At 54.6% G+C, this 22,471-nt stretch overlaps 1 protein-coding gene across 4 annotated transcripts in view; it reads right to left on the reverse strand.

The window, feature by feature from the left end:
• Window positions 1–538: 538 nt before the first annotated feature.
• The window catches only part of FBLN2 (fibulin 2), a 58,256-nt gene continuing 36,323 nt past the window's right edge, over window positions 539–22,471 (reverse strand). For 3 of the 4 annotated variants that reach the window (XM_084766767.1, XM_084766768.1, XM_084766769.1), the window contains 16 exons: window positions 21,955–22,066; window positions 20,037–20,166; window positions 17,977–18,157; window positions 16,167–16,376; window positions 15,554–15,667; window positions 14,883–14,984; window positions 12,947–13,087; window positions 9,325–9,459; window positions 8,088–8,225; window positions 6,742–6,885; window positions 6,497–6,625; window positions 6,114–6,239; window positions 4,358–4,474; window positions 3,816–3,944; window positions 2,632–2,755; window positions 539–1,458 (listed from right to left, as the gene is read on the reverse strand). In XM_084766767.1, the coding sequence (XP_084622893.1) occupies window positions 1,101–1,458; window positions 2,632–2,755; window positions 3,816–3,944; window positions 4,358–4,474; window positions 6,114–6,239; window positions 6,497–6,625; window positions 6,742–6,885; window positions 8,088–8,225; window positions 9,325–9,459; window positions 12,947–13,087; window positions 14,883–14,984; window positions 15,554–15,667; window positions 16,167–16,376; window positions 17,977–18,157; window positions 20,037–20,166; window positions 21,955–22,066 (2,390 nt within the window). In that variant the 3' untranslated portion in view covers window positions 539–1,100. The remainder of the gene's footprint in view (window positions 1,459–2,631; window positions 2,756–3,815; window positions 3,945–4,357; window positions 4,475–6,113; window positions 6,240–6,496; window positions 6,626–6,741; window positions 6,886–8,087; window positions 8,226–9,324; window positions 9,460–12,946; window positions 13,088–14,882; window positions 14,985–15,553; window positions 15,668–16,166; window positions 16,377–17,976; window positions 18,158–20,036; window positions 20,167–21,954; window positions 22,067–22,471) is intronic. The other variant, XM_084766770.1, reaches the window with a different exon arrangement.

Raw genomic sequence — 22,471 nt, forward strand, 5'->3', positions numbered from 1 at the left:
ACCATAGTTAACACACTGGGCCACGTGTATTATAATATAATGTAATAGCCATGTGCCATGGCTGCCACATGTAATTGTTTCAGGATGCTCACAGAAAGAAATCCTGTCTCAGGGGACACAGAGTCATGTGGGCATGCCACTCTGACCCTCACTGTAGACCTCAGGAACATCCCTTCTGCTCTCAGGCATCAGTTTCCCCTTTTCCACACTTCCTCCTTAGCCGAAGCCTAACAGAGCTGAAATTCACGTGGGCTCAAAGAAAACTGGTCTCCTTCAACCCCGCCCATGTCCACTCCAGACCTGCCATCATCACATCCAAGGTGACCCACCAAGCAGCTGGGGTCCACACCCGGGGAGGAAGAGGCAGCCAGAGAGGGCAAGTAGGGGCAGGAGGATCAGGCAGGAACCATGACAGAAAAGGCCAGCTAGCTGACCTGTGGCTTTCACTCCGAGCTCATCAGTTAGGCTGGGGACCCTGTGACATTCCGGTACTAATGTCAAAGGTCAATGTGTTACAAAGAGAAGGAGACAAAGAGGCTGAATAACTATTTTTGTGCTATTTGATCATTTTTAATAACGTATATGTACTATTCTTATAATCAAACAACAACAGCAAAAAAAAAATTTTAAGGTGATTTTTTTTTCTTTTTTCCTTTTTGAAACAGGGTCTCTCTATATAGCTCTGACAGGTAGAACTCCCAGCATAGACCAGGCTGGCGGGGACTCACAGAGATCTGCCTGCCTCTAGCTCCTCAGTGCTGAGATTAAACGCCTGTGCAACCATGCACAGCTGATTTTTTATTCTTTGAAAAACACAGTGAAACCAGGAATGGAGTGTCAGCTTTAGCCATAGTCGAGGAGTGGAGTTCCTAATCCCCCTATGGCTGTTTCCAGTTTTCAGGCCATCATCAGCCGCGGGTGATCTTGACCTGTATTCTATGCCTGTTGGCATCTCCCTCCCTCCGGGGCAGAGACCCAACCAAGACCAAGCAGGTCAGCACGATTAAGTTAAGTTACAGAGTCACAGCAAAAGCCACTCAGGAGCGGCACAGCTGCCCACGGGCCCAGGTGCCACCTGAGGGACTGCCTCACGTGGCACCTCATGGGGCAAAGGTGGTGAAGAAGATGAACATCTTGACCAGGAAGGTAGTGACAGAGCCCTGCCGCCACAGTTTCATCTCTACCTCCAGGGCAAAGTCCCGGGGCTCCAGGACAGAGCGTTGCAGGGACACCACACCAGTGTAGGCATTGAGTCTCCGTGTGACGAAGTAGCCCTCTTCGTTGCCTTTGGTGATGGTCAGAGAGATGGTGTCCCCGGCAAAGGCAGGAGCAGGGCCTATACGGAAGATGTGCGCGGGTACCAGCAGGCCTGTCTGGAAATTGAGCTGGTAGTGTGTGATGCGAGCCGGCGAGGTCTGACACTCCGCGATATCCTGGCATGTGGTGCGCTCACACTTCCTGTGGGGGGGCGGGGGCGGGGAGGAGATGCTTGGTCAGTGGTTAGGGACCCTCTCCTCCATCCCAGATATGAGACAGACCCCAGCAGCTGGCTCAGGAACCAGTGGAATTGGGGGCCAAACGCGAACTCTACCCAGAGGAGTCCAGCACAAGCAAGTTGCTTTACCCCTTTGGGCCCCAATTCCAACAGCTGTGAGATGGACTCCCATGGCGGGGTGGGGGGCTAACAGTGCCCAGCACAGGGGCCCAGCAGGCCTGTCGGCAGCTTTTGCAGCCATTTTGTTCCTTCGTTTCTTCCCATTCCCTCTTCCATCACGCCCCTCTTCCCAACACAGGCTCAGTACCACCAGACATGGAGGCTGCCCCATGAAGCTGCTCTGGTGAGAGCCTGCTGTCTGTGGGTTCCCACAACCCCTCAGGAAGTAATGAATGTCTATGGTAAGAATCTATGGTCAAATACTGGGAGTTTTTTACACAGGTGCATGCGTGCATGCGTGGGGAGGTGAGGCTGTGAACTGAAGTCCCCAGCAAAGACTATGTCTGTGTTAAAAGAGTCTACACGGCTGATTAACTAGTTATAACACCTATGTCTCTGGAGAGTTGGAATGTTACAGGTCCTGTAACCAAATTAACGTGGGCTATCTTCAGCTCAATTACTAACCATTCGCTGGCCATCTCTGCCTGTGACCTGCGCGTGTCATTGGGTAAACCCTTTGGAAATGCACAAACAGACTCCTAGCTTCCACTAACGTACAGGTAAGTTAACTTAACTAACTAATGTTAAAAATGCCCCCCAAATAATAGGCAAGAGGTTTCCCCACCTCGTGCAACCTGCATGTGTCCACCGGTATATTTTAAAAGTATGTTCGTTTATAAATCTTTGTTCCTTTACCATAAAAGTGTCATAAAACTGTTCATGCACTCATGCACATGCTATTTGAGTCAGCCTGAATTTAGGTTCCTGGGATGTGTCCATTTATATCTGGCTCTAGGTCAAACTTTCTCCCTTTGAGGTAACAGCCGTCCTTTTGCATGGTTAGTCCCACATTTCTCTTCACAGTGCTTTCTGAGAAAGGCTAGTGGGTGCTCATGGTGGGGAGCACCTGCCACTTGGCCTGTGGCACGGCGGCAGCAGTGAAGGGCCCCGGATCACACAGGGCGGAAGGCACTCACGTTTCCGAGACACGGACATAGTTTGGTGGACACTCGAAGCGCAGGCAGCGGAAACTGCCCTGGATGTTGTGGCAGGTCTCAGCCTCAGAGCAGTTGTGGGTGCCCAGTGCACACTCATCCAGGTCTGAGAGGGGAGAGTAGGGCTGTTAAGAGAGTCCTCAGGCTTAGGAACGCAGCCTGCACCTCTCCCGCACACACTGGAGGTCTGGGTTCCGGGCAGCAGTATGTCTAAGAGCCTCACTCATATATAGCCCCACCTCACCACCACACACAGCGGCAGGGGCTCCTGACTCTGCACGCCTCTCAGAACAAATTTCATGGTCCACCTCTGAGTACCCAAAACTGGCATGCACCCCGCAGCAGCAGAGCCACCACCCTAAGTGCAGAGCTGCCTACAGCTAAAGCGCTCTTCCCTCAAGACACACAGGAGCCGTGAGAGCTAGCCACTGAGGCCCACATATCAGCTCACTGCACAGCAAGGCCACGCAGGCTCCAAGTCCCAAGTCCCTCCTGTGGGGGAGTCAGGACCCCTCCCACACCCACCTTGCCTTGTTGGCTTGCCAGGCCCAGAATTTGGTGGTCAGGGGCACTGACCTGAGAACCATAGCTCAGAGTCCAGCTCGAAGGAATAGACAATGCCACAGGTCTGGCCCATGCTGGGACCGTCTCCTCGACAGCAAATCTGACAAGCTACTGAAGCTGGGGCTTGTGTCCTCAGTGACAGGAGCCACCTCCCCCACTTCCCGACCCTCACAGCTGTGGCAGGGGAATATCAACCCACACCAGACTAGCGTTGGCCTCCCTGGGATGCGTTCCCTACACCCTGGCCTCTGGGTCACACACACTCCTGTCCCAGATACCCCTGGACAGTTTGGCCGAGATTTAAGACAGCAGCTCAGATCTCTGAGGCTCTGCTTCCAGTGTGCTCATTGGCAGCCCCCTGCCTCCTCATACCAGGGTAGGGTGCAGATTCAAGGCCAAGCCTGGAAGATTCTATGCTGGCTTAAATAGCAGGAAGCCCATTGCCTTCTTCATCCCAGGCCTGGATACATGGACTATTGCCCTCAGCACAGCTGTTCCAAGCACATGAGGTTACTGATAAGCCCTAAGCAGGAGGAAATTCACAGTGCCTGGTGCATGCACAGAGCTGCCCAAGGCCCGGTAGAGTGGAGGCTGTCACTCACCCTTGCATGACCTCCCATTGGCCATCATAGTGTAGCCCTGCTCTGGGCATGCGCACTGGTAGCTCCCAGGCACGTTGACACAGCGGAAGGTGCAGAGAATGCCGGCGCCCTGTGCACACTCGTCGATGTCTGCCAGAAAGGGTCAGCTGGTGAGCCTCACCCATCCACAGGCACAGCCGGGACGCCCAGGGGCCATTTACAAGGGAAGACATGAAGGCTCCAATGGTGGGCGCGAGATGCTCAAAGCCATATAGAAGATGAGGATTGGAACGGGAGGGTGCCTCCCAGAACTCTGCATTACTAATGATGATGGTACAGCCAAGTACCAGCCCAACTGGGGCGATGTACTCACATTGAGTTCAGGGTTATCTCACTTTACAGACCAGGAACGTGAGGACAGAGGGGAGCAACCCAAGGTCCCACAGCAAGAAAACCATGGGCTGGGATACGAACTCGGACCCAACCCTAAATCCCCTGGGCTCCCGGCATGTAAGGAAAGGGTCCCTTCCTCGTGAGAGTCCTGGGAGGGGACAAGTGCCTACCTGTGCAGGTATGCCCATCCTCTGCCAGCTGGTAGCCTTGGCGGCAGTAGCACTGATAGGAGCCATAGATGTTGGCACACTCCTGGCTGCAGCGCCGGGTCTCACACTCGTTCACGTCTGCGGGGGAAACAGTCTTCAACCATGGCGGATCCTCCCAACCCGTGTAATGGGTTGGGCTGGCTCACCAATATCTTTCACCCCTTGAGGAGGGTGGAGCCAGGCAGGGCACTCAGCAAGGGCAGGACAAACGAAGGCAAAGCCTGGTGCTGCCCTGCTAGGGGCACACAACTGCTGGAACAGATGACTCTTGAGTCACCTAGGTGCAGCACAGCCCCCGAGAGATGACACTGCGTGGAGGTGGGGGTGGGTGGGTGCAGGAGCTGGTGGGGGGGCGGGGGTAAAGAAGGAGAGAGAGCTAGCTCATGGCTCCCTTGGAGTATCTGCCCACTGAGTCGCTTCAGAGTAGACTGCGCCAGGCCGACAGTGGATTTGGGGGAACAAGCATAAACAAGGCAGGCAAGATCGTTACCTGGAAGAGCTAGCTCACGTGTGGAAAGAAGGAAGGGGAGAGAGTGGTGAACAAGACCGTCAGCAGGCTTAAGTATGCCAAGTGGCATGGGGGGAAACACATCAGAGAAATGGGAAGGGATGCCTTATGGTGGTCCTGTGGTGGGATGCAGCCTTATCTGAAGTGACCAGGGAGAGTCAGATCGGAGAGGGCAGGGCCATGTAGCCATCTGGGAAAGGGGCTTTGCAGGTGGGAGCTTGCTGAGTGGTTTTAAGGAACATGGATGAGGCGAAGGGGGCAGGGGCTGAGGAATTGAGGGGAATGTGAAAGGAAGTGAGCCACATCTGACTGGCTGATTGTTGAACCTCATGTCATTTGTGAAAGTCAAGCCATGTGTCACCGTGTGGCTTCTCCGCTCTGCTAGGCTAAGCTTCTGGGTGGCAGACTCCATGCTCAATTTACCTCCAAGCCTCCAACATGCAGCCAGTGGGAGCACAGAGGTGAATTGTGCCTGGGCAGAAGGTTGGGGAGGTAGAGGCCCTTGTCCACTCCAATATGCCCACACCCAACGTGGCATGAGGCATGCCCACAGTATAATGGCACCAGTGGGTAAGGGTGATGTCCCAGTGCCCTGCCACGGCTAAAGCTGCCCACACACAGCAGGACCAAAGGGCTGGGAGTCCCACAGAAGTCTCAGCAGATTTGTCCCATGTAGAAGGGAGTGAGAGAGACAGTGTTAAGAAGATGGAGCCAAAGATGCCATGGTCTCTCAATTGAGGCTCAGCTCCTCACCGAGCTGCCTCATGGCTTCCTTCCCCAGTGGCCTGAGCCAACCGCACTAGGGGCATCTGTGGGAACAGTGTGATGTCACTTCCCTAGCTACAGGCCCATCACACTTCAGAAGACTTGAATCAGAGCCTGCGCCCACACTTGGTTTATCTCAGTGCACACTTCGAGGCTTACACCGGTCATGTGTGTATGCAGCAGCTCATTTTACATATGTAGTGACGTTCCTGGTTTATGAGAAGCCAGAAAAATTAAACTCCCCTGGACATTATTACTTGATGGCATCATCTATGGGAACCATGTGACCCTTGCACCCTCACGGCTCTTGAGCTCTCATGGTTACCCTGCGCCATACTAGCAAGACTCCCTGTGACCACAGTAGGAATCAGAGGCCATCTGTCCAAGTGGGAGCCAGGTGCATGGGGTCAGAGGCCAGGGGTCAGAAGTCAGGGTGGACAGTACCTTCACAATGCTTGCCATCTGCAGCCAAAAGGAAGCCAGCAGCACAGGAGCAGCGGTAGGAGCCCGGTGTGTTCTCACACGTATGCTGGCACAGGCGGCCCGGCGAGACCCAGCACTCGTTCACATCTGCAGGGGGAGAACAGCAGGCACAGAGTGGGAAGCCAGTGGGAAAGTGGCCCAGAGGCAGAGTCACCCAGAGTCACCAAAGGGTGCAGAGGCACAGGAGGGCAAGATGATAAGAGGGCTAGAGCATGGAATCTGAGCCATGAGGAGAGGGGCAGCTTGAAGGCAGCCATCTGGGAAGGTCCAGGCCCTAGAGCTGAAAGAGCACAGAGGGGCAGGCTCTTTGTTCACAGGGGACCTCAGACCCCAGTATTCCTTACCAATGCAGGTCCTGCCGAATGCATCCCTCTGGAAGCCAGGCTTGCAGTCACAGCGGTAGGACCCAGGGAGGTTGTGGCACAGCTGGCCCTCGCCACAGCGATGCACACCCGTCTCACACTCATTTACATCTGCGGGGGCAGGCAAGCAGGGCACCCTGACGTCTGGACGGCCCCTCTGCGGGGGGCCTCTTGAGCAGAGAGCTGGATGGGGAGCCTGGGTGGGTGCGGGGAAGCCCCAACCTTACCCACGCATTCAGAGCCATCCTCGTTGGCATGGTAACCACGCCTGCAGACCAGTGGGTTCCTCTGACAGGTGTAGGAGCCCACCGTGTTGATGCAGCTGAATCCCGAGCGACAAGGCTCCAGCAACGACGTGCATTCATTGATGTCTGCAGAAGGGACGAGAGGATGGGAAGCCCGACTGGCCCCTCCTACCTTCATCTGGCCAGCTCTGGGCTTTAGGCCTAGACTGTCCCACTCCCTAAAACCTGGCACCTGAGAGTCCCACCTCTGGAAGCCACAGCCACTGGGCTGACATCTGTACACATCTGTCCGGTGCAACAGCTAAAGCAAGGGGAAGGCAAGGCAGGTCGTGGGTTGTTTATTATTTATCAAAGTATAAATTAATTACTGGTGGTTTTGTTTTTATGAACATGGTTGCCTATCTGGTCTCCTCCCCAATAAACGGTTCAGCAAATGCTATGGCTGCTCCCACCTAGAACCCTGGAACCCAGTAGGTACTTGGAAGATGCTGCCCACAGGATTGACTGAAGAGCCCTGTGGATATGTAAGATCCTCCCCTCCTTGCCTACTCTGGCCTCCAGGGCTGGTCCTAGGGCACCAAGGATCCCATGTGCCTTGTGAGGCATAGTGGTGCGAGCCACTAAAGGCAGCACTTTGGCAGGGAGGGCTCCGACAATCAGGCTGGCTGGGAGAATCTTGGTCAAGCCTCAACAGGCAGATACCACCCCCACCCCCACCCCACCCCACCCCTCACCATATGGTCTCCTCGTGATAAGCTACTGTTGTCACACAAACTGCCTGTCACCTGACATTGTCACCACTTTGCCTCTCTGTGTCATTGTCCCCTCTGCCACCTGTGTTCTAGCAGAATCCAGGTCATTAGCTCTGGGGACATGGCCCGTCCTGGATGTTTGGAAGGAATGAGTAACATCTCAGACTCTCTCAGGACAAGGAGGCCAGCATCTGTCACACTGCATGTCTCAACCCTAAACATGGCGTGGAGCTGCTCTAGAAGCCTCGCAGTGGTCATGGACAGTGACCGTGACTGTTTTCACTTCAGTTGGGAACCCTGTGACACTGAGTCACAGACAGTTCTAGGTCAGTCATCTGGGTCAAAAACACATGATCTGCATTCATCCACTTTGGTCCCATGGGTAGGTAAACTGAGGCCCTGAGAGAAATAACTCCAAGGCAGCAAGCAGAGCAGCTACCATTCTGCAGATGCCCCACCCCACCCCTGACTCAACAGATGGAGGCATTGAGGCTGGGAAAAAGGAGCAACCAGCTAGACCCACCAGCACTAAGGCCCTCTAAGGATCCCAAGAGCCACAGCCCACAGCCTGCTTACCCACACAGTTGCCCTGAGGGTCCTGCAAGAAGCCATCCATGCAGCGCTGCCGGGCCTGGCAGTAGAAGGAGCCCTTGGTGTTCTGGCACGAGAAGCCTGGCTGGCAGTTGTGTGTACCTGTCACACACTCGTCCACATCTGCCACACAGAGGCTGGGGATTAGGGGTGGGAGGCAGGTGGACCCCACTCCATCACACCCGGCAGCCCTGGCACCCTTCCCACCACTGCACCCTCAGTAGTCACAAAGATTCACATCCCAGCAAGGTCGCAGAGCAGAGTCACTGGGGAGGCCCATGTCCAAGGAGTAAAAATGACATGACCACAAGCCCCAAGCTTCTCACGGCCCCTGACACTATTCAAAGCATATGGGGTGATTTGATTTGCCTCATCCTCACAGCAACACAAGAAGTAGGTCCTGTGGCTGGCCCATATAATTAGGGGAAACTGAGGCACAGGCAAGCTTCCATTGCTATGGAATGCCAGGCGGTCTGGCTCTTTACCACTCATCACACCACAGTCGGGAGGAGCAGACAGAAACATGCATGAGAGACCGTATCCCAAAGTCAAGCAACACGTGTCCCTGGAGCACAGAGGTTCACACGTGGGGCCCTTACCACGGCCCTCCCTCCATATGCCATAGGTCTCATGTTTAGTGTTCCCTGTGCCCAAAACACGATTCCAGGCAGGCTCCCGTCATCTAGGTCTGCACTACACGCTCACTTCTATCGGAGCCTTTCTAAAGACACACCTTTCCACCTCCCATGGTCACCCCACCTTCTCTGTTTTCCCCACATCCTCTACCACAAAGCCACAGAAAGGTCACCTCACACCAGTGTTACTGCTGGTACCCAGAACCCCATCTGGCATTAAAAGAAACTTAAGAAATACTTAAGACACTTGAAAAAAAAAAAGTCCCTCTTCTTAGAAAGCTAGAACTTTCCAGTGAAAGGGATATAAGTAGGGCTCCAAGTAAGTGTGCAAACAGGAGAACTGAGGTGCAGTGAGGGGGAGCGACTGGCAGAGAGGCCAGCAGGGGGCAGGAAGGTCAGGGGCAGATGCTGGCCTTGTCCCAACTCTCAGGACAGCCTCAGAGCTCCCTGCCCCAAACACCCCCATCTCAAGGAAATCCAAGTGAAGGAATGTGGGGGAAGGGAAGGGACGGGCAGGGGTAGGGACATCCCTGGGGTGCAGTCAGCCTGGGGAGCAGAAGTGCGGCTGGGCCTCAGCACCTTCTCACCTGTGCATTCGCCGTCTGTGAGGGCGTAGCCTGGCTCACAGGTGAGTGCCTTGTAGCACTGAAAGGAGCCTGGTGTGTTCACACAGTGCTCGGCCCGGGTGCACGTGTGCATGTCCGTCACACACTCGTTGATGTCTGCATGGAGATTGAGGCAGCTGTCAGGGCCCGCAGGGGCTCCAGGTTCATAGGCCTAGCACAACCAGGCACCAGGACACAGGAAGCACCAGGCTCAGACCTCAGGTACTCACCATGCAGGGAGAAGCACGCAGCTGTGATGTCCCTTATCCAAGTAGCCCTTCATTCAACAAAGATTTATCACACCCCTCTAGGCGCCAAGCGGGGCTCTCGGCAAGAGGGACAGGCGAATGGACAAGACAGAAACACCTGCTCTTGGAGCAGATACTTGGAGACGCATAGGCAGTGAGGTTGCTCAAGAGGGCTATGGGGACCACAGCAGGAGGGAGGTGGGCTGAGGTGTAGACAGGGCAAGCAAGTTTAAGGCAGGGACGAGGAGCACTGTCGGAAGACGACATCTGAGTAAGAATGTGAAGAGGTGACAGCAGGAGCCACTCTGACAGTCCAGGCAGAAGGAACAGTTATATGACAGCCCAGGTGGGTTCGGGGCCAGCCTAGAGGCAGGTGTGGCTGTAGGAGAGAAGAAAATGTGAACAGATGAGGTTACAAGGAGGATGGGAGCCATAGAGGGTTCCTGGCATAGGTGTGAGGGCACCCTGACTGAGCTGGAGAACAGATTTGAAGGAAATGTAATTATCCATAGAGGGGTGGTGGCTGGGACCACTGGCTGTGGGAGAGGACAGAAGGAACCTGACCGCTGGTGACAGAGGTGAGGGTGAGAGAGCAGGAAATCTGTAAAGCCTAGAGCCAGCACATGGGATGGGGCAGCTGGCGAGAGCAGGTGTGCAGAGGAAGGTCCCAGAGTTCTTACGGGCTAGGAGGCAGCTAGAGGCCTACCTCTGGGCTCACTGAAGGAGCTGAGGGAGGTGGTCAGGTGGCTGAGGTAGGTCACCTGAGAGAATAGGGACATGAAGAAGAGGCCAGAGACAGACATTAGGACACTCTAAGGGATGAGCAGCAGGGAGGGGAAGCAGAGAATTGAGGCCAAAGGAAGCAATAGTCACAACCCATAATTACCTCCAGGGCCAGAGCTAAGGACCCTTGGAGGCTCCACCAAGCCCGGCTTCTCCTTCCTGTCCCTGTCAAGTAATGGCACTAGGCACTGCCTACTCGCTCAGTGCCACACTGACCAGCACTTGTTCTGTGCCATGTTCCTGTGGCCACACAATAGGTCAGCACAGCCCCTGACCTTCATGAATGGTCAGCTGAGCATCTGGATCAAGGCAGGGAGGTAGAGACACATAGGAAGAGGCCCTGGGCTCAGATCAGAAGTGTGTCTGCCCTAGTCCTGCAATGCCCGCTGCTCCTCAGGGGTGGTAACATTTGACTTGAATCTCTGAGGATAACTAGTGGCGCAGGTAGGAAAATGGGGTAGAGAAAGACACCCTGCCAAGCAGGATAGGGAAGTGATAGTTCTGAGCCACGTTTACCATGGAGGTAAGATCGGGCAGCACAAAGATTTCTGATTTACAGCTGGATTGGCACAGGGAGGCAGGTACCCAGGACCCCAGGAGTTTCCCACATCTGGGAGGCCTCACAATATTGAATGACAACAGCCACCACCCAACGGAGGATCACGGGGGTGGGGGGTCAGACCCACTGTCTCGTGATACGGGGGTGGCCATTTCACAGATGGGGAAATCTCTATCCCCAAAGGGATGTCAATGGACTAAGTGACACAGCCAGCAAAGATGAAAGCCAGGGCACTTGCTCCAAGCTACACCCTTTCCACACTGCTTGCTTCTTGCTGCAGAGAGGCACCAGATTGCACCATCACAGCTCCCTGCCGTCCAGCCCAGCTGGAGATCAGGGAGCCCTGGCAGAGACCCCACCTAGTGCTGTCCCCAGCATCCATGCCTCAGTGACTCAGGAAAACCCTGCCAGGGTTTCTCATGGGGACTAATACACCTGACCTCCACGGCGACCTTCAGAGACAGGTGCCACCTTCTATCTCTTTCATGGAGTGGGAATCTAAGGCTCAGAGTGGTCAGTGGACTTTAGTAAAGCCACACTGCACCCCAGCATGATCCTGCCCCTCCCCTGCCCGCGTTTGCACACTTGAGTGGAGTACCTGGGGGAACCCCCAAAATCCTCAAGTAATATTTGCATGGAACAGGAGGAGAATGCGCTGATAGTTTGTGCAGCATAAAGAGGGAAGAAATACAGAGCGTGCTCATAAATCTTGCTGAATGGAATGTATCTTGGCTCTCCCATCCTCAGGCCCATCTTTCAGCTGCTAAGGACCCTGTGGCATAGGTCTTAGTTGCCGAGCCAGGGAGGACATCCTGAGGAGGAGCTCACAAGCCTCCCAACCGGCACACACAGACCCAGCCCACCCAGGAGGAGCTGCCACCACCGGCAAGCACATCAGGAGGGCCATGTTGTACCATGACTGCAGCCAGGCAAACATGTCAGCCAACACTGCTGCCTAGCAGTGCAGGGGGAGGAAGAGGACATGTCCAGGCTGGACATGGTCCCCAAGCACAGGTAAGACAGACAGGACTCTGTTTGCAAGCCCTGAGCCACTTTCTGCCCTGTTCCCACCTCCACACCTTTGTCTCAGCTGTCTCCTTCTTGCCTTGTGCCTTTCTCCAATTCATCAATTCCTGCCCATTCTTGGAAACAAGTGTAGCTACTTCTCCTCCCCTGGGTGCCCCTTGCAGGGGTGACATCTCCCTTTGCCTGGTCCCTATAGTAGTAGCATTGGCCAGTCTGCCCAACTTTCCCTCTACTCAGGGTTATCTCTGAGATGAAGGAGGTCGGGGTTTTTGTTTCCCCCGTGAGAATACCAAATGACCCAAACATAAGGCATCGTGGAGCTCTTCCTTGTCCACAGAATCCCAGAGTCCCAGGCCTGGCCTACACAGGCATAGGTAGACAAGAGGCCCAACTATGTGCAGGCCGACACAGGACCCACACTCTCCCAGTCCATTGAGGGAAGACTCAGAAGCTTGGTGCTCGGGGTCACCCAGCAAAAGGATGCTGAACTGTATCAGCTGGACCCGGTACAATCTACTTGTCTCTTAGAAGATTCCAGATAGATCTACAGGTAACCTAAGTGTCTGAGGCAACAGGCTTCATGACCGAGACTATGTGCACACTGCACATGTACCACAGTCATCATTGGTGTCAACAGTTTCCAATAGCTGAGAAAAGACAAGGTTCAGAGCCACTGGGTCCTGTTCCCAAGCCAGACCTCCACACTGCTACATGACCCTACTGCCCACATTTGGCCTCTCTGTCTCTGAGCCACCAGGGAGATATCCCATTAGCTTTCTGAGTCATAGGCACATCTGGGGACGCAGCCAACCAAGGATAAGCGGGACAAGACACCGGGACACAAAGGTGTGACACAGAGCGCAGCAGGCTGCTGTGTGGAGCTCACATGCAAAGGGCGGGCCCTTTAGCATGTAGCACTATGTGGTGGGCTGGCGTGGAGCAGAGCAGACAGCCGTGACACGGGCGGCAGGCAGGGGCTCCAGCTTACCCACACACTTCCTATGTGCGTTGAGGATATAGCCCTCTGCACACAGCACTGTGTGGTTGACACAGTAGAAGGATCCCAGGGTGTTCACACAGAACTGTTGCCAGCTACAATCATGAGTGCCCATCAGGCACTCGTCTTGGTCTATTGACAGCCACGGAAGGAAAAACAGAAGGCTGTTAGAGAGGCACGGCTGCCAGGGGCATCCGGGGATAGAGGGGAAGAGACCCTATGTGTGCCTGTCAGTGGGACAGCCGAGCCTTGGACCTCAGTTGAGTTTGTAAATCTCAATGATGTTACAGCTGCCCCTGTTTCCCAGTAAGGGCAGATAGAGTGAGACTCAGAGAGGGCAAGCAGCCGGCCCACGGTCACACACTGCAGGCAGCAAGCTTCCACAGCCTGTGCTCTGTAACGCTGAAGTCTGCAATAACCAAGGAAATAGCAACGGAAGGGTCTGCAAGTTCAAGGGCTGTGGGGGTCCAGGCTGGCAGCGTTCACAGAGGGCACTGGGGCGGGGTGGGGGTGGGGGCCTCCAGAGGCCGCCAGGCTAAGGGATACACAAAAGGTACTCCGTGAACAGGTTTGTGAAGTTTCATCAGAAACTAAAATCTGGAAACATTTTTAAAATCCCCAGGCTGTCCCGATTGGGACTTTCTGCGACTATTCCTGAGAACAGAATGGGGACCCCTCCTGTGTGGGAGCTGCACCCACCCTCATGGATGCTCCTTTGCACCCCCTGGCTTGTACCCCTCAGATCTTCCTGCTGGAGTGCTCCTGGGGGGTGGAGGTCAGAGCCCCCCCCAAAACACATAATCCCCTGGGCCAGTTGTGTCTACCATCAGAAAGAGAGAGAGAAAGGCTAGTCAGTCGCCAGCATGCTGTGTGCTTCAGCTGTCTTCTCTGGACTCGCAGGAGAGTGTTACTCACATATACCCTCCGGGTCTCCAGAATGATTGACCATGGGATCTGAGCGTCAGAGAAGACTGTGGGCACTCTCTTGGACAGACTTGATCATTATACGCAGACATTCAGAGCCCATCCACACCTGGACTTGTAGCTCTCTAGCCCACCTCTGTTCAGATAGGAGGGGGTAACATCCTGGGACCCTTCAGGCCGGTTGAAGCAAAACTCACTAAAGAAGCCAACCAGCAGGTGTCGGAACCACTGTTCCCCTTGTACACTGTGTACTGAGAGGCCCTAGTCCACAGTGGCCCCACCGAGGCATGACCTCACCTACGCTGGTCACAGAGGTGAAGGGGACGGACTCTGTGACTTGTGAATGGCAGAGGAAGTTCACTGTCACCAATGCCAACTCTCCCTCCATGGCTGGGGCCCTCTCTTCCCACTGTAGGCATGTGAGGTGGGGTAGGGGGAGGTGAGGCCACCTCTGGATGCTGTCCTTGACACAGTGACACACCACTTCCTTCTCCCTCTCTCCACCTCAGCTGGAGAATGGATGAACTCAGAGATCACAGAACAAGCTCAGCCTTACAGACCAGGTCAGCCCTCGGGGATCCGTGAATTGACTATGGCCCATATCTGACATGGGTCCTGGTTATAACACAAGTTCTCAGCTTACCCAGAACCCCCCTAATCAGGATCATGGGGAGCCTGCAGAGTTCCTGGGAATCTGTGTCCAGCGGGCCTCCAGGTGACTTGGGTACAAGTTCAGTTCGGAGAAGGACCCAGTCCTTAGAAAGCAGCAGAGCAGCCTGGACTTTGGACCTCTGCAGTGGTATGGGTGGGTGGGGGCCCATACCAAATGCTCAGTGATACCAGAGGGAAGTGCCAACACTGCTCTGCTGGGGTTCTCTGTCACAACAGCCGAACCTCATGACCAAGGTGAGGATGAAGCTCTGGTCTCCCCTAGGCTAAGCCATGACCATAGGCCAACCAGACCTGCGAGGCTTAGAGGGTGCTCCCAAAGGCACTCACTCACCTTCGCAGGACACGCCGTCCGCCATGATGGCATAGCCAGGGAAGCAGGAGCACATGACTGTGTCCCCAACAACACGGCACACTTGCCGGCAGGGCCCATTGTCTGAGGGAAAAATTCCTGGAGTCAGAACATACGGGCCTTGGCCCTGGCCACACTGTTCATCCCCCCGGTTCTGAGATATAGGTTGGGGTCTCCTCCACTGCAGGCCCAGGGAGGCAGAATGTGAAAAAGATGAGCGCCTCATGCCTGTTTTCACAGGGTCCCCAGTAAGTGGTTCCGGTTCCAGCTGTAACTGAAGGTTATGTCTTGGGTTCCTCCCACCCACCACTCAGATGCCAATCCGTCCCTGGGGGGCTAGGGGAACAGGGAGTAACAAAAAGCAAAAGGCAGGAATAAGACAGAGCAGGTGACCCACTTGACTAGGGCCACTTCCCAGATGTCACCTCCCCTCCTCAGTCATCACCAGGCAGGTGACCCACTTGACTAGGGCCATTTCCCAGGTGTCCCTTCCCCTCCTCAGTCATCACCAGGCAGGTCCCACCCCCTCCCACAAAGCAAAGACAACCAAAGGCCTAGGCCAGCGTGCACACACCCAGCCCCAGATCCCACCACACCACACGGCCCAGGCTTCTGCAGCTCGGGCCCTGAAGGAAGCACATGCCTCCACTCACCTTTGCAGGTGTTGGGCTGTGGCACAGGCAGTGGGATAGTGTTGGGAGACACCTGGGCAGACCCCGACCTTGGCGCAGACTCCCTCGCCTTGTCCAACTGTGGGGCCCCTCCATCTGTTATAGGCAGAGCATACAGCAGGGGGCAGCCTTGCATCTTCTGCTAGGCCTTGGACACTCACAGGCAACCAACCACACCAGGCAATGATTAATGACCTCAATGACCACTCCCCTTGTTCATTCACCAGGGAGAAAACTGAGGCTCAGGGTACAGACACACCTTGGACAGGCACTATCTCACAGCTGCTAGGAAAGGGCAAAAGAGGAAGGGAATCGTTAGGGGGTGTCTCGACTAAAAAACAGCTGCACCCAACAAAGCTGTCAGGGAGAGAGCCCTGGTGCTCAGGACACCGTAAGGCCTGGTGAGAGTCTCAAAAGCTTGAACCCCACTCCAGGCCTCTCTTCAGAGGGAGCGCCAGGCAATTCTTCAGAATTCCCAAAGCTGCGATCCTCCTCTGCTTCTGCCAGCATCAACACAGGGCAGCAGGAAGAGAGACAGCCTAGCAAGGTCTTGCATTGGCAGGGCAAGCCTGCACCTGGGCTGCCTACAGCTCACCTGGGCGGCAGGTTCGGCCATCTCCTTGCAGCTCGAATCCAGGGAAGCAGGCACAGCGGTAGGAGCCCACGGTGTTGATGCAAAGATGCTGGCAAAGCTCCCCCGGGAACAGCAGGCACTCGTCCTGGTCATCTCCCAGCAGGCTATTGGGCAGTTCAGCCTCTGTGCCCAGTGTCAGGGCCTCCCGGCTTGCCATCTCCGCCTCTGAAACTGGGGTGGTTGGTCAGCACTTGGAACATAGCCAACTCGGCCAATGGGTAGCTGAGCCCACAGAATCCAGGAAAGCCACAGAGGCTCAACAGAAGGTAAAGATGGAGATGTGAAGGAGGGAGGGAGAGAGCGAGGGATGGCCAGATGGGTTGGTAGGTGGGTGGGGGGTGAATGAAAAGTAGTGAAGCCATGGTAGCTGGGTCTGAGTCTTCATCACCTGGGTCCCCTTCAATAGGACAGGGCCACGCCTGATGAAGGTTCCTACGAAAGTGCTGGACTGGAGTAATAGAAAGAGTGCTAGGCTGGGCGGAGACAGATCGAGATGTGATGTCTGATCGCAGCTTCCATAGCTGTGTCAACACTAGGTCTCTCTGTGTCTCCAGGTCCTGGGCCCCACTGCCTACTGTGCAGAAGGAAGCAGGTGAGTGGAAGTGAAGGTTGCTCTGCTGGGCTACTCTGCTCTGGCCTGACGCCTCAGCCGTTGCCATCAGCCTCGGGCAACAAGGGCATGTCACAAGGAGGGCATCTGCACTGAGCTCCATCCTGAGGAGCCCTGGCCGGTGCCCACAGCTCTGTCCTGAGGATCTGGAACTGTGAGAGGACAAAGGCAGACCAAGGCCTGGGGGTGGGGGGTCTCTGATTACACTAGCATATACCTCCATGGGCTAGGCCCAGCTCACGGTCATCGGCAGGCCTCTACCCACCCTCCTAGCTAAAGATAAAAGGAGAGGATATGCCCGAGGCCACTTCAAACAGGATTTGAAGCAGAACAGTCTTCTCCCACCACCCGCATCTCCCAGACACAAGCTACTCAGAAGCTCCACACACGATGGAGACACGATGTTACTATGATGGTTAAGTGGATGGACCCTTCCCAGTAGTGTGGTCCCCCTGCTCCCTGTCCTGACCTCTGATGCTGGGTTTCCTCCTCAACTCTACCTTTGAGCCACTCTCTGCTTAATAGCTTGTTCTTCGGAAATTATTGTTTTCAACCAGGACCTTGCATGAGCTGGCGGATGGGTGAGTGAGAAAATGGATGGGCAAATCAATGGACAGATGAAGAGAAAGATGGATGAAAATGAATGAGTGGGTGGGTGGAGAGGTGAGAAAAATAGGTGAATAACTGGGGAGGGTGAATGATGGATAGATCAGGGGATGAATGAGGAAGTGGAACAATGAATGGATGGACAGAGGAATGTGGATGGATGAAGAAGGTGTTTGGATATATGGATGGATGGATGGATGGATGGATGGATACAAGAATGACAGATAGATGACAGACTGATGGACAGATGATCAGATGGAGAAAGAGAAAGGCAGGCATGAATGGCACCAGATGGGGAAACAGTGGAAGGGTAAGAGGACAATGGTCCCTAGTGCCTGGTGAGTGCTACAGGGAACTGTGGAAGTGCCATGCTAGCACAAACAGGGTTGGAATCCAGTCAACAGCCACAGAACTCTATAAAGCAGAGCTCAAACCTCAAACCACACACAACAATGGACCAGGGTCCCCACTGAAGCCCAAGGCCACCCAGCCCAAGCATCCCAGGAGGCCATCTGTCCTCCTCCAGCTGCCTCCACCTGGGAGGGCAGCACCCACCTCTTCTCGGGGTGGCCTCGGGCTCTGGCGGCCGGCGGATCTCAGGCACTATGAGGGGCTCTTCGCCTTCACAGCAGGAGAGCATGACATGGTTGCAGGGATAGCCCAGGTTGGGGTTGGACTCGCACGACTGGCCCTCAGCACGCACGCGGAGTCCCAGGCCACAGCAGTCACAGCATTGCTGAGGGAGACAGAGCATCACCACCAGGCCCTCAGAACCTGCCTGGCTTCCCACGGTCTGCGTGCCTGTGACTCATTCGGGGTCCGTGGGCATAGCCTGGGGCAGTCTCTGGGGTGGATTAACATTGTCTAGGTCCTCTGTCTGCCTGTGTGCTCTCCCAGGGTGGAGGGTGTCCCACCCCTACATCCCAAGTCTGGAGAAGGGTAGGACTAATGTTAATTTTCTTTAATGAATGAATAAATACTCCTTTGGAAAGAACTACAAATGAAGGCCAGGCCTGCTCACCATGCCCCACCCTTAGAAGCAGATGCTAATCCTGTTAGCTCAGCAAAAAAGACAGCATTTTCCAAGAGCCCTTGCAATCCCGGTGACTTCATAAAGTGTTCAGGACAGGGTCTACTTGGAAGCCGACCTGTCTTGCTCTTCCAGGTCCTTCTCCTTAGAGTGTATGTGTGTTAGAGGTACCGGTCTCATGAAGAGACCTGAAGCTAACACTCCACACTGACAATTCAACAAAAAGACAGAGGTTGGGTTCCCAAGGATTTTCTGACCCACCCGGTACAGATTGTCAACTGCCACAGGGAAATCTGGTTTACATTGTCAAACTGGGGCAGTGGACTGGGTGGAGCCGCAGCCCCGGCTGACCAGCCTCTCCAGTATCCACAGTTTGTAGCTGGACAGCTCAGCAACTCAGATAGCGAGCATGTGGCTCCTGCTTGAGGTGCCCAGTCACTTGCTTTGGTCACTAGGGTGAGACAAAATTGATCACATGCCCATTTGAACCTAGGCTTCTTGCATGCCAACTCTAGTTTGAAGTTGGCATATGCCTACCCCAGGGCCCAGGGCAGGTCCAGTGACAGGTCTTAGGTCACTGAAGGCATACACTTGAAGGGGACTTGGGGACACTAGTCTCTTCTCTCTTGGGTAAGCAACTGGCTCTACCATGCACACCATGCCACGCTGTGCCACTTCACCACAGGCCCAAAGGCAGCACTGCCAAGTGAGCAAACCGAACCAAAACCTTTCACTCTCAAGAAAAGTTTGTCTCGGCATGTGGTCACAGTGAAGAAAGCTGGGCAACACTTAGGCTTTCAGTCTCTTTCAGGGAGCCCTATCTGAGCCAGGCCCAGCCAGCCCATTGTGGGAGAGACTGCAGGGAACAGAGACCATCAGTTCTACATCATCTGGCTCCAGAAGCAGCCACACAAACCCAGCTGGACATTTTCAGGTGCCAAGCCAGCCACAGGCCCAGCTATGGTGAGTAACACCCCTGTCTTTCATCTGGTGCTGCAATGCCCACTGCTGAAGACCACATGAACACAAGCCCCACGTGCTGGCACCGAACCTTGCCTACCCAAGGATGAGGATGCCTTGCCCGTGCTTTATGCATGGGGAAACTGAGGCTGAGAAAAGGGAGCTGGGCTAGAGGTAAAGATAACCACAGAAGCCGGACTCTGCTCCCACCTGCAGCAAGATCCTCGCCTACTACCGTCTCCTCCTCCTCTTGCTCCATCCCTGGCCCCAGTGCAGCTTGGGCCCACCTGCCTCCAGCCTCCATGTGCAGAGAAAGCCAGAATCCTAGGACTCCTCATTGCTTGCAGTGACACTGATCCTAGAAGCGCTGTGCACTCCATCACAGCCTCCACCCACACACCCCTTCAGCCACTACCTTCAAGCACACCACACCCTGCCACACCCAACCGGGCCTACCTCAGAGAGATGTCACCGGGTTATTGGTGGGGTTCAATGCAAATTTGGTGGACTTGTTTACCAATGCCATGACTTAACATTTCCTGGGCACATGGTGAGTCTGGCCGCCATCCCCCTCCAAGATGTGGTATCACACATCTTAGCCACGATTGTGGCAGGTGTGACTTGCCTTATACAGAGAGACACCACAGGTGTCATTGTCCTCGGCTCCACAGGTCTCACCCTCTTTGGCCCCCATGACACCAGCCACGCAGCTCTTTTCCTTCAGGTAGGAGACACAGCAGTGCCTCTGGGCTATCCTGAAACAGGGGAGTGCTTCAGTACCTGTCTTCCTGGGTCCCCCCCCCCCAGGAGAGTGACAGTCCCCACCTCACAGGAGGGAGATGGAGTGGAATTTAGAGAAAGGAAGCCCCCACCTGAGGTCTACAGCAAGTGAGGCCAGTACTGGCCACAGGGCAGACACAACCCCTACCAAGTCACATAGGTTTGATTGGGGTCTGGGACCCACTGGGCTCAGAGCTGTGTCCTTGACCTCTGGGGAAAGGTGTTGGCATTCAGAGTTCCGCTACTAATCCTGAGACAGTTAGAGACCCCACCTCAGAAAAGACAGATTAGATCTGCCAGATAGAGTGGTGTCTGGGTCTCTGGTCATTATCTGCCCCTCCCCACATGTGTGACCTGTGGAAGAAGAGGCTGATGAACCAGCAAAGCATGGGTCATGGGAGACAGGACTCAGCATTACTTGGGTGGGACACACTCAGGGGACAGTAGTCCAGTGATAGAGTTGAAGTCCATCTCAAGAGGGATGTAAATATTCATTATGGCTCCAAAGCTCAAAACTCATGGGGACGGGGCTGGAGAGATGGCTCAGAGATTAAGGGCACTGACTGCTCCTCCAGAGGTCCTGAGTTCAATTCCCAGCAAACACATGGTGGCTCACAACCATCTATAATGTGATCTGATGCCCTCTTCTGGCCTGCAGGTGTACATGCAAGTAGAGCACTGTACACATGATAATAAATAAATAATAAACCTTTGCTGGGTGTGGTGGCACACGCCTTTAATCCAGCACTCAGGAGGCAGAGGCAGGCAGATCACTGTGAGTTTGAGGCCAGCCTGGTCTACAAAGCGAGTCCAGGACAGCCAAGGCTACACAGAGAGACCCAGTCTCGAAAAACCAAAAACCGAAAAGAAAGAAAGAAAGAAAGAAAGAAAGAAAGAAAGAAAGAAAGAAAGAAAGAAAGAAAGAAAAAACTCATGGGGGAGTGTCAAAAAGGAAAGAGAAGGGACAAGGTTAGAATTTAAACTTCTCTAAAGAAAGAAGAGTGGGGCCAGGCATGGTGGTGCACGTCTTTAATCCCAGCACTTTGGAGGCAAAGACAGGCATATCTCTGAGTTTGAAGCCAATCTGGTCCTCATAGGGAGTTTCAGGTCAGTAGGGATATACAGTAAGACTGTGTCTCAGAACTGGAAGAGGAAGAGGAGGAAGGGGGAAGAGGAGGGGGAAGAGGAGGAAGGGGAAGAGGAGGAAAAGGAGGAAGAGGAAGAGGAAGAGGAGGAAGAGAAGCCAGAAGAGGAGGAGGAAGCAGGAACAAAACAAGCCAGACATTAGAAAATATGGGTTCTAATCCTGACATACTGCTGATGAGCTGTGCAACTCTAGGTGAATCACACTGCCTCTCTGAACTTCATTCTCCTTTGTTAAAAAAAAAAGTGGGTAGGTTGCAAACAATGAGAAAGGGAGATAACAGCAGGCCAATCCTGGCAGGAGAAGCAGAGAACAGCGTCTGAGCCACAGCACAGGTGGCAGAGGAGGGCGGAGAGGAGTCAGGCTCTGAGGTATTTAGGGTGGATGAGCTGGGGGAGGGACAGCCACTGTGAGTGGGGAGCCCCAGCAACCCCAGTGTGATATTGGTCCTTTGAACTTACTCTAAGTTGCACACAAGACAGCTCCAGATCCATGGGGTCAGCTGACTCTCAGGCCCAGTTAATCTCCCAGTATTGGCCTGGCCAAATGGTTTGGCCACCCTCACCCATCTGGGGCCCAGGGAAGGCAAGAGCAGTTCTGGCCACCCTGGGCCACTTACCTGCAGACGTCACTCTCGGCACCGTTCTCGGGGATCTCCTGGCACTCGTCATTGTCAATGGCCCACTGCTGGCCAGCAGCACAGCATGTCTCGATCAGGTCCTTGGTGGAGGCTGTGGGTTGCAGTGAGGGGGTGTGGCTGGGTTTGGCGGCCACCAAGGGCAGTACATACCGCAGGCATTGGGCAGGGGGACCTCTCACCCCAATCTCCATCCTCCCCTGCCCTGTACTTACAGCCCTTCCCTTGTAAGTGTTGGTCCTCCTGTAGGGTGGGTAGAGCAATGGCTTCAAGGGCTTGTGGGGCGGGATGCTCACTCCAGAGCCCACAGGGGCAGACTGCACAGGCAGCAGCTGACCTGTAACTTGTTTAGCCCCTTCCCCAACCTTAAGACTTTCTGCCAAGACATGTCTCTAAATGACCCATTGAAGACACTTGAAGGCCTGACTCGGTTTCTGCTACACCAAGTAGCCCAGATTGTACAGGAGACCGAGAAGAGCCTTGAGGCAAGGGGGCTGTG

Source organism: Acomys minous, assembly GCF_964271855.1.
Source record: "Acomys minous genome assembly, chromosome: 17".
Taxonomy (NCBI): Eukaryota; Metazoa; Chordata; class Mammalia; order Rodentia; family Muridae; genus Acomys; species Acomys minous.